The 12,617-nt window shown below is 37.9% G+C and overlaps 1 protein-coding gene across 5 annotated transcripts in view; it reads right to left on the bottom strand.

Annotated features, from left to right (window-relative positions):
- Positions 1–12,617, bottom strand: part of KIAA0825 (KIAA0825 ortholog) — a 434,350-nt gene that overhangs the window by 224,875 nt on the left and 196,858 nt on the right. For all 5 annotated transcript variants that reach the window (XM_040241509.1, XM_040241510.1, XM_040241512.1 and 2 more), the window contains one exon: positions 8,152–8,376. In XM_040241509.1, the coding sequence (XP_040097443.1) occupies positions 8,152–8,376 (225 nt within the window). The remainder of the gene's footprint in view (positions 1–8,151; positions 8,377–12,617) is intronic.

Here is a 12,617-nt window from a genome sequence, read left to right as displayed (position 1 = left end):
GAAGGTAGCTATAAGTTCTTCAGAAAAATATTTTTCACTGTTTTTACTGAACAAAAATAATAAAACACTGTGAAAGATTTCTTAAGATATTTGTGACATTTTAAGAAATCACTCTGTGGATTTTGGAGACCATCAAAACAAACAACCCAATCAAAAAATGGGGAGAAGACCTAAACAGACATTTCCCCAAAGAAGTCATGTTAGTTAGTGTTAGTCCATCAGTCATGTCCCACTCTTTGCAACCCCATGGACTGTAGCCCGCCAGGCTCCTCGGTCCATGGGATTCTCCAGGCAAGAATACTGGAGTGGGTTGCTACTTCCTTCTCCAGGGGATCTTCCCAGTCCAGGGATCAAACCCAGGTCTCCTGCATTGCAAGCAGATTCTTTACCAGCTGAGCCATCAGAGAAGCTCTCGAAGACATACAGATGCTCAACAGGCACATGAAAAGATGTTCAACATCACAAATTATTATATGAATGCAAATCAAAACTACAATGAGCTATCACCTCACACTAGTCAAAATGGCTATCATCAAAAAATTGACAAACAATAAATGCTGGAGACTGAGTGGAGAGAAGGGAACCTCCTACAGTATCAGTGGGAATGTAAACTGACGCAGAGACTATGGAGAACAGTGTGGAGCTTTCTTTAAAAACTAAAAATTGAGCTACCGTGTGACCCTTAATCCCACTCCTGGGCATATATCCAAAGGAAAATAACGTCCAAAAGGATACACGCACCCCAGTGTTCATGGCAGCACTGTTTACAATAGCGAAGACAAGGAAGCAACCTAGATGTTCACCAGTAGAGGAATGGAAAAAAAAGAGGTGAGATAGACACACACACATACATACATATAATGGGGTCTTAGTCATTTAAAATAATGAAATAATGCCATTTGCAGCAACATAGATGGAACTAGAGACTGTCATACTGAGTGAAGTTAAGTCAGACAGAGAAAGACAAGTATCATCTGACATTCCACACATGCAGAATCTAAGAAGCAATGAGACAAATGACCTTATTTACAAAATAGAAACAAATTCACAGACTTAGAGAATGAATTTACGGTTGCCTGGGAGAAGGAAATGGCCACCCACTCCAGTACTCTTGCCTAGAGAATCCTGTGGACAGAGGAGCCTGGTGGGCTGCTGTCCATGGGGTCGCACAGAGTCGGACACGACTGAAGCGACTTAGCATGCATGCATGCGTTGGAGAAGGAAATGGCAACCCACTCCAGTGTTCTTGCCTGGAGAATCCCAGGGACGGGGGAGCCTGGTGGGCTGCCGTCTACGGGGTCGCACAGAGTCGGACACGACTGAAGCGGCTTAGCAGCGGCAGCAGCAGGGGGAAGGATAAGGGGCAGACACAGGGAGTTTGGGACCAACATGTAACACATTGCTATATTTAAAATGCATCTATGTACAGCACAGGGAATTCTTCTCAAAGTTATGTGGCAGACTGGATGGAAGGAGAGTTTGGAGGAGAACGGATACATGTATGTGTATGGCCGAGTCCCTTTGCTGTCCACTTGAAACTATCACAGCATTATTACTTGGTTATATTCCAATACAAAATAAAAACGTAGAAAAAAAAGTCACTCTGCTCTTAAAAAGTACAAAGCTCTCGGAAAACATAGGTCTGGTCTAGTGATTCCTTAGAAATTCATGACAACTTAAGAATGATTTTCAGAATTAACTGGAGCAGTGTTTTTATGTTTGTAAAAATTGTATTCGGTCCAACATGTATTTGAATGATCTCAGGAGACTTTTGTATTAAATAAATGAATAAATAAAAAAGTATCTAGTTCAGTACTTTGTAAAAAATAGTTCCTCAATAAATGTCTTCTTTTTATTCAAATAAATATGTTTAGATGAAGCTTGAAATATAGATAAAGCAAATTAAGAAACCACTCTTGTCAATGTTCTTCAGTTCAGTTCAGTCGCTCAGTCGTGTCCAACTCTTTGCGACCCCATGAATCGCAACACGCCAGGCCTCCCTGTCCATCACCATCTCCCGGAGCTCTCTCAGACTCACATCCATCAACTCGGTGATGCCATCCAGCCATCTCATCCTGGGTTGTCCCCTTCTTCTCCTGCCACGAATCCCTCCCAGCATCAGAGTCTTTTCCAGTGAGTCAACTCTTTGCATGAGGTGTCCAAAGTACTGGAGTTTCAGCTTTAGCATCATTCCCTCCAAAGAAATCCCAGGGTTGATCTCCTTCAGAATGGACTGGTTGGATCTCCTTGCAGTTCAAGGGACTCTCAAGAGTCTTCTCCAACACCACAGTTCAAAAGCATCAATTCTTTGGCGCTCAGCCTTCTTCACAGTCCAACTCTCACATCCATACATGACCACAGGAAAAACGATAGCCTTGACTAGACGGACCTTAGTCGGCAAAGTAATGTCTCTGCTTTCGAATATGCTATCTAAGTTGGTCATAACTTTCCTTCCAAGGAGTAAGCGTCTTTTAATTTCATGGCTGCAGTCACCATCTGCAGTGATTTTGGAGCCCCCCAAAATAAAGTCTGACACTGTTTCTACTGTTTCCCCATCTATTTCCCATGAAGTGATGGGACCAGATGCTATGATCTTTGTTTGCTGAATGTTGAGCTTTAAGCCAACTTTTTCACTCTCCTCTTTCACTTTCATCAAGAGGCTTTTGAGTTCTTCTTCACTTTCTGCCATAAGGGTGGTGTCATCTGCATATGTGAGGTTATTGATATTTCTCCCGGCAATCTTGATTCCAGCTTGTGTTTCTTCCAGTCCAGCGTTTCTCATGATGTACTCTGCATATAAGTTAAATAAGCAGGGTGACAATATACAGCCTTGACATACTCCTTTTCCTATTTGGAACCAGTCTGTTGTTCCATGTCCAGTTCTAACTGTTGCTTCCTGACCTGCATACAGATTTCTTAAATATCTTAAACGGTTTATTGTTCTTAATGTGTTTGCATCTCATATGTCCCAATCTGCTGCCAAGTATTTGACTTAAAAGATTATATCTTATATTCTGTTTAGCCTAAAGAGGGTTTATCTGCACATCCTGAGTAAACATTTGACAAGATAAGTAGATACCAGGTAAAGATTAACAATTCTCTTCACACCCGTATTCCTACTAATATTTACAAAATTTGAGAACTGCAGGTACTCAAATTTCCAACTACTTTATCAAAACTTAGGCAAATTCTAGTCAGAACCTTTAGACTGATGACAAATCCATTCTACTGACCACAGGGTCAGGGCTTCCCTCCTAGTTCAGACAGTAAATAATCTGCCTGCAATGCAGGATACCTGGGTACGATCCCTGGGTTGGGAAGATCCCCTAAAGGAGGGCACGGCAACCCACTCCAGTTTCTTCCCTGGAGAATCCCATGGACAGAGGGGCCTGCTGGGCTACAGTCCATGGGGTCACAAACAGTCAGACACGACTGAGCCTCTAAGCACAGCACAGCGCCACACAAGCACAATCGCAGGATCTGAGTCTATGATGATGCCAACAGCACACCAGGGTGGATCTTTTAAGAAACCACACAGTCATTAGTCTGTCTGTAATCACGTAAGTTGACTTCTAAGCCCTTTGTATGTAATATATTGTAAGAGCCATCCCAACTTGATAAAGTGTGAAAAAATGTATGTCCTAGAATGAACGCAACGTTCAGTTCAGTTCAGTCGTTCAGTTGTATCCGACTCCCTGTGACCTCACAGACTGTAGCACGCCAGGCTTCCCTGTCCATCACCAACTCCCGAGCTTGCTCAAACTCATGTCCCTCAAGTCAGTGATGCCGTCCAACCATCTCATCCTCTGTCAGCCCCTTCTGCTCCCATCTTCAATCTTTCCCAGAATCAGGGTCTTTTCTAGTGAGTCCATTCTTCACATCAGGTGGCCAAAGTACTGGAATTTCAGCTTCAGCATCAGTCCTTCCAAAGAATATTCAGGGCTGATTTCCTTTAGGATTGACTGGTCGGATCTCCTGGCTTTCCAAAGGACTCTCAAGAGTCTTCTCCAACACCACAGTTCAAAAGCATCAATTCTTTGGCGCTCAGCCTTCTTCACAGTCCAACTCTCACATCCATACATGACTACTGGAAAAAGCATAGCTTTGAATATGACATTGAATGTGATGTGAGAGGTACATTTATATACTTATCATGTCTTCCTTCTTATGCATAGACTACTGATTGTAATAATATATTTTGGAGATTATAAAACATGCAAAAAATGAAATTTACAATGAAAAAGGTAAAGACAAATAATGTCTTAAAAGTAATTTTTAAAATATTGTTTACTAATGGTATCAAATATCGATAATACATTATTGAGTGAGGATAATGTGATTTTTATATGCTTTATTCTTTTACAAATCTGGGCTTTAATAGTTTGTAACATATTGATTCAAATGTCAGGTTATTTAGTTTGTTTCAATACTTGGTTTTAATGACCATCATAGGTGACAGAGTCACTATATGAACATATACATAGATCCATATGCAATGTGTGAAATCATGGTACTAGTTTTTCAATCTTAACCACCAAAAAGACAAATGTTGTCATTGAAATCTGACTAATGAATAGTCATCACCATTATGTTAATTAACTGTTCTTGCAACAAACTGAAAATATTTCATTTTTGTACTAAAATAAAAACTTTTTGGCTGTGCTGGGTCTTTGTTGCAGTGTGGGTTTTTCTGTATTTACGGTAATCGGGGGCCACTCTCCAGGGCGGTGCGCGGGCCCCTCACTGCAGTGGATTTTCTTGTTGCAGAGCACTGGGCTCTAAGGTGTGCAGGCTTCGGGAGCTGCAGCACGCGGCCTCAGCAGTTGTGGCTCCCGAGCTCTCAAGCACAGGCTCAATACTGTGGCAGATGAGCTTAGTTGCTTTGCTGCGTGCAGGAATCTTCCCAGCTCAGGGATGGAACCCATGTCTTCGGCCATTGGCAGGCGGACTCTCCAGTAGAGCCACCAGGGAGGCCCTCATTTTTGTACTTTTAAGAAAAGTATTCAAAAATAACTGAAACACTTATTTGGAACATTTTAAATCAAGCTAGAAAATTCTAAGTTCTTACGCGTGCAGCGATGACATTTATATAGGTGATACTTGCTTTTATAAAACTAATATTTCTGGGTTTTACAAAATAAACTATCTGAATGACTTCTGGTAACACTTGACATATTTCTGCCGTCACTTTCTCAACAATCCACGTGTGAATGATGCCTGGAATACATTTTCTCTGTGGTGCTTGCTACCTCTGTTTCCTCTCCAGAATCTATTGTTTTAGTTAGAAACAATTACTCCTGAGTTTTCCCATAAAGCATTCTTTCTATTTAAAAAGTAATTTAGTGGTAAGACAATACATTCTTTGGTATATCTTTCCTTTGGTCATTGTCAAAGAAATAAAACAACTAATTCTTTGTGTATTTGCTCTTAGGGAGAGAATTCTTTGCGTATTCACTTAGGGAGTGAATACCTAAGCTGAGCTATATCAGAAACATCTGAACTTCCATTCAATTCTTCGGTAAATCTCTTACACTGTATAATTTATTGTACTATTTATTTTTTTTTTAAATCTTCAGTGTTTTCCATGTTCCATCATTTTCACTATGTCAGGAAGGACAAATGTTTCCTTAAGCTAGTGACTATTTGTCTTTTAAGTTAGAATCCTCAAAAAAAAAAAAAAAAAAGGCCCCTAAGCACTTCATTATTTAGACGAATTTTGCCAAGTACCAAATTAAATATCAATCGACTTAAAACATTGCTGAAAATGATTATCAAGGTTTATCTTCATGTTTGTATGCTTAGTTTTGAAATCTTTTGCTAATCAAGAAGTCTTGAAACTATATTTAGCTAATATCTCAAGGCACAATATTTATTTTGGAGGGATTCATCTTTAACAACAAAGTATGGAAAGCCATGCTTCAGATGGTTTTCCCACTCCTTTTTTATTTATTTTTGGCCAAATCTGGTCAGATTATCAGTGTTCTAACTTACAACATGGCTGAGAAACAGTTTATGTTAGAAATAGTAATTTTCCTCAGTGTGAGTTTTTTTTACTTTCTCATTGTTTGTTTTCCCTTGGATTCCCAGTAATAGTTTTAAACCGTTGATTTGTTATTTATGAGAATATGTTAAAGCCACTTGTGTGTTTTGTGAGGATTAATTTTGTGAAAACTAGATTCTGAAATACAAAGGATGACCTTAATTGATTGCTGAATGATGAAAGTTAATGAAGGAGTGAAGTTACCCTGTACATGCTCTCACTAACAATAATGTCCCCATCACATGACTGGCCTGCTCACAGGCCCAGGGAGAATTCCATAACAGGATCCATACGAAATGTCAGTAGTTTTGCTTGCTGTCTTCTCACCCACCAGAGAATTGTCTTATACACCTCCAGAGGTGTTTGTACCTATTTGTAAACATTTATACTAGTCTTCAAGAATCAAGAGGGGATCTCTTATTGACGGTTTATCTCTGACCCAATTCCAGTACCTCATATGTAGTAGTAATAAGTGACTTAATGTCTGGCATGAACATGTTATCTATCTTGTACATTGTCAGGAAACTAAAGATTAAGTAATGACAATTTAAAAGAGGACAGAAATGAAGAACAATGGTATTCTCCTATTGTCACATCCTGAAATGTACAAAATGCTTTATAAGGTCACCTTCCTCCACCACTTTCTTTTATAGTATTTATATGTGATTTGGCACTCCTTCACGCCTAAGTGTTATATTTCTACTCTTACTGATAATTTTATGAAAAAGTATTATTTAGTAAGGAAAACCATAAGGACTGGTATTGATCAATACAAACTAAGTTTTTCGGGGCGGGGGTGGGGTGGAAACCAGAGGCCCTTTGAAATGTTATGGAAGAGTTCCAAAATACTTGTAGAAAAAAAAATAATTGTTTGTGAATAGACCAACTTGAAAGCCACAAACAAAAAAGTGCTACTCATATGACATGATATATAAACTATAGATCATGCCTCTTGTATTGCTCAAAATCTATGAAATATCCCAAGGCTAGAAAGGGGAGATGGCAACAACTCTGATGAGGAAGAACTTAAGTAATGACTATCTGACATTTTCCAATTTGAATTAAATGGCTTTACTGGATTCAAAGGCAGTTTAATAGGGTTTGGACAGAATTAAAGCATTACTATGAAAGGTCACTGATAGATAATTTGATTTGAGTCTTTAATATAAGGTTCCTGGATAAGATTCACATTATTCAGGACCACTATGGAGAAGAATGAAAGAACAGCTACTTTCCACAAATGGATTTAGATTAAGCAGGAGTATTTTACTGTTGAGCTGGAGTACTTTACTGTTGAGAGTTTCCTTACAGTTAGTGAAAAAATACTCTTCTTTAAAGATGAAGATAAAAAGGAAAAGATGTATTTTTAAAATTCTAAAGAAGATTCATGGATACAAACAGATAAATAAGATATATCTAAAGGAACCTTGTGAAATTCTTGGAAAGTAGAGACATTTAGATAGGAAGAAACTAACAAGAAAGGACTTGGGTAATAAAATAAATGAATAACATAGGTCCTTGATAATTCTTCAGTACACTCGGTAGATGCATTGCCCTGAAGAGGAACAATGCCCTGAATCCAGAACCATAGGTACTAGGGGGGAATACCCTGTCAGAAAAGTACATGTAGCTATTAAGTGGGGTGTTGTTTTTTACCCAAAAGCTACACATGTAGGTGTATTAAAGAAAGAGAAGAAAGTAATAATTGGTAGTTGTACAGGAAAAACTTCAAAAAAGAATAATTAAACTGAATATCAGAGCAATCTTCTTGAGAATATGAATTTTAGATTCCTCAATAGGTTTCAAGGAAATCAGTCAAAATCATCTGACTAATCTGAATACTAACATAAACACAAAATATCACAGAAAACTTTGAATTGGTAGTTAAAAAAAGAAGATAATCATTTGAGTCATTTTCATTTCTAAGTTGTGTGTGTGTGTTTATTTCTTATTTTTTGATCACATGGCTTGCAGTAATGAAAATTAGGAATCCTAAATATACACGGTAGAAAGGAGTTTACAAATCTTGCAATTTTTACACTGTTATTTGTTTTCATATCCTAGAAAGTGTGCTTCTTTAGGGATGTGTTCTTAAAGAAAAATAAATGTACCTTTGCTTGATTCTTTCCTTTTGGTTTCTTTTGGAATGTAATTCCATTCTTTGGGAATGCTCTCACGCAGACTTTCAGGAATGCTGTGCTTGTTTAGGTTCGTCTCATAGCTGCTCCCAGAGCTCATCACAGACACTACCTGCTGCACAACGTCCTTGACGGCGTCCGTCAGAGCCAGTCTCAGGCATCGGATGACCTCTCCCTCGGACTCTCTGCGTGCTGAGACTTTAAAATCAGACAGTATATTACAGTTAGCAGAATCAAAAATATTTTGTGCCCTGTTCAATTAAGAATTCAGCTTCTCAGTAATCTAGTTCAAAGCTAAACGAAAGAAGAGCTGTTTTTAGCCTAGAGATCATACGATTGATAAGTAGTCCATAACCATTTGGGGGAAAAGTTACCCCTTGGTAATCAAGGGAACAGTAGCCAGAGTAACAGTGAATTAAACAGTATTTGCTAGTACTCTGGGGACTCTACTGGTGGATATATAACTTGTATAACCTTCTTAGATGACACATGGACAACAATTGCAAAAGCTTTGACACTTACCTATTAACACATTTATTCCTTCTCTGGAAATTCATCCTAAGAAATTAATTCATTTCAGTTCAGTTCAGTCGCTCAGTCGTGTCCAACTCTTTGTGACCCCATGAATCGCAGCACGCCAGACCTCCCTGTCCATCACCAACTCCCGGAGCTCACTCAGACTCACGTCCATCGAGTCCGTGATGCCATCCAGCCATCTCATCCTCGGTCATCCCCTTCTCCTTCTGCCCCCAATCCCTCCCAGCATCAGAGTCTTTTCCAATGAGTCAACTCTTCGCATGAGGTGGCCAAAGTACTGGAGTTTATGATTATGTAAATAATAAAATAAAAAATTGGAAATAATATAAATGTCCAACAACTAGGGATTTATTTAATTAGCTTAGGGCTTCCCTGGTGGCTCAAATGGTAAAGAATCCACCCACAATGCCGTTGACCTGGGTTTGACCCCTGGATTGGGACAATCTCCTGGAGGAGGGCATGGCAACCCACTCCAGTATTCTGACCTGGAGAATCCCCATGGACAGAGGAGCCTGGTGGGCTACAGTCCATGGGGTTGCAAAGAGTCAGACATGACTGAGTGACTAAGCACAGCACATCCATCTTCGCAATAAAGTCATATTGATTAGAAAAAAAAAAAAGCAGCTTAGAAAATAGTATGATATACTATATTTATTAAAAAATACATGTTTACATACACATAGAAAAGAATTAAAAGATACTCTACAATGTTGATGGTGATTATCAATGACTAATGGTATTTCCTTTCCTTCTTCCTCTTTGACTTTTTCTTCCCTCCTTCCCTCTTTTCTTTCCTCCCTTCTTTCTAACAAGTATCACCTGCAATGATTATGTGTTACTTATGTGATAGATACAATAAAAGTTTTTGTTTGTTTTTAATGACTAGGAAGTTCAGGGATCACTACTTGAATCAACAGAGAAGAGCACTGATATGATTTTCACCCTCAAATTTCAAGGTGATATTTCTCAAATGACAACCCATTGTAAAAACCACCACAGTGCTGAAACTAAGAGCTGGACTTTTTAAAAGAGAAACAAAATTGACAAACTTTTAGCCAGACTCATGAAGAAAAAAGAGAGAGGGTCCAAATCAATGAAATCAGAAATGAAAAAGGAGAAGTTATATCTGACATCACAGAAATAAAAATGATCCTAAGAGACTACAATTACACAGCCATAAAATGGACAGTCTAGAAGAAATGGACAAATTACTAGATATGTACAATATCCCAAGACTGAACCAGGAAGAAATAAAAACTATTAACAGACCAATTACCAGCAATGACACTGAATTAGTAATTTAGAAAAACTCTCAACAAACACAAGTCCAGGACCAGATGGCTTCATAGGTGAATGCTACCAAACATTTAGAGAAGAGGTAAGACCGGTTCTTCTCAATCTATTCCCAAAAATTGCATAGAGGAAGGAATACTTCCAAACTCATTCTGTATACAAGGCCAGCCTCATTCTGATACTAAAACTAGACAGAGATATCACACAAAAAAAGAAAAATCACAGTCCAATATCACTGATGGACATAGATGCAAAATTCCTCAACAAAATGTCAACAAACTGAACATAAGAATACACTAAAAGGATCATACACAATATGAAGTTGGATTTATCAGAGGAATACAAGGGTTCTGCAATATCTGCAAATCAGGGACTTCCCTGGTGGTCCAATAGTAAGAATCCATCTTGCAATGTAAGGAACACAAGTTTAATCCCTGGTCAGGGAACTAAGATCCATGAAGCCCACACGCTGGGCCTGTGGACTCTGGAGGTTGTGGGCCACAACTCGAGAGCCCATGTGCCAAAACTACTGAGCCTGTACAGTGCAGTTAGAGCCTGTGTACCACAGCGAAAGGCCCTGCATGATGTAATGAAGATGCCATAACTAAGACCTTACTCAGCCAAATTAATTAATTATTAAAAAAAAAAAAGAATTCCAGAAAAAAGTGGTGGTAGGGGGGAAAAGATAAAATACTCTGCGAGAATGGCTAAAAAATTTCCAAATATGATAAAAACTAAACATCATCAGATATAAGAAGCTCAACAATCCCTAAGCAGAATACAAAAGAAATGAAAACAAAGCACATCATAATTAAATTGCTGCAAAGTAGTGATAAAGAGAACAATCTTAAAATGAACAACACAAAGAAGACACATTATATAACTGGAAGCAAACACTTTAAAACCTAAACTGATTTATCATCAGAAACAATGCAAGCCATAAAATAGAAAAATGTCTTGAAAGTACTGAGTGAAAAAAAATGAAAGATAGAAAAATCTCTAAACCCAAAAGTACATGTCTGATGAAAAATATTTCAAATATGAAGATAAAGCCTTTTTTCATGCAATCAAATCAAATCAAATGAACTGATGGCAGAAAATTTTAGTACATTAAAGGAAATACTTAAGGTAGAAGGAAAATGATATCTGTCAGAAATTCAGATCTACACAAGTAAAAGAAGAGTACCAGAAATGATAGATAGATGGACAAATATGAAAGACTTTCTTCTCATTTTTAGCTTCTTTAAGCTATAACTGACTAAAACAAAAGTGAAACAATAGATTGTAGGGTTCATAACATGAGTAGAAATAAAACGCATGATGACACATGCTAAAGAATAGGAAGAGTAAATAGAAATGTACTCGTGTAAGATTCTTACATTATATGTAAACTGTGATGAGTCAAAGATACTCATCACAAGATGTAAACCTTGGAACAACTACCAAAATAAATGTAGAATTATATCAAATAAGCCATTGGCAAAGAAAAACTGTAATACTGAAAAATATCCAGTTAATCCAAAGAAGGTCAAAATAGATATTAAAAGGAACAACGTTGGAGCAAAGAGAAAACAAAGAATAATATAGTCACGTAGCTCCAAGTGTCAGAACAGAGGATTCACACGTAGACATGGATTCGATCAATTGTCCTGATTTATGACAAAAGCACCAAAGTAATTCAAACTGGGAAAGAAGCGTGATTCTAAAAAAGATGTTGGGAAAATTGTATAAGTATATGAAAATGTATGGTGGTGGTTTCGTTGCTCAGTCCTGTCCGACTCTTGCGACCCCATGGACCTTAGCCCGCCAGGCTCCTCTGTCCATGGGATTCTCCAGACAAGAATACTGGGGTGGGTTGCCATGCCCTCCTCCAGGGGATCTTCCCGACCCAGGGATCAAACCTGCATCTCCTGTGGCTCTTGCATTGCAGGTGATTCTTTACCACTAAGCCACCAGGGAAGACCTCTTTAAAACTCAGTAAGGCAATCTAATTAATAAATGAAGGAAAGTTTTAAACAGATATTTTTCAAAAGAATTTTTTCAAATGACCATTAAAAACATGAAGATATGTTTAAAGTCATTAATCACCATGGAACTGTAAATTAAAGTCACAATGAGATAATAGCATATACTCCTTAGAATGATTAAAAGCAAAAAGGCAATTCCAAGTGTTGGTGAGGGCACAAAGCAACCCAAACTCTCTCATATAACAGGTGGGAATGGAAAAGGACGGGATTACTTTGAAAAACAGTTTAGTAGTTTCTTATAAAGTTTAACTCAGTGTGTGCTAAAGACATTCATTTCTCTTAAAAGTAAAAGGGAGTTAAGGAATAGAGTGAAACACAAAGTAACTTACGCTTTGATATTTTCATTTGCCCCACTAAATATTGTTGACCTACTTTGAGAGTACAGGCCTGCAATGATTGCTACCAAATCTATTTCTTATAGAGTGTATTGGCCTTTGAAATGCCCACATGAGGTACCCAACTTAATTGTTTTTTTAATAATTTTTATCTTCTGTAATCTTTTTTTAAATGGATATTTTCACTCTTGTTTTTCTTCCTAGTTATGTTCATTCTAAGGAGTTATATATTGGATTTCTAATTAAG

Source organism: Oryx dammah, unplaced genomic scaffold (assembly GCF_014754425.2).
Source record: "Oryx dammah isolate SB20612 unplaced genomic scaffold, SCBI_Odam_1.1 HiC_scaffold_5, whole genome shotgun sequence".
Classification (NCBI taxonomy): Eukaryota; Metazoa; Chordata; class Mammalia; order Artiodactyla; family Bovidae; genus Oryx; species Oryx dammah.
The sequence above is the reverse complement of the archived record's forward strand: the minus strand, read 5'-3'. Positions and strand labels throughout refer to the sequence as shown.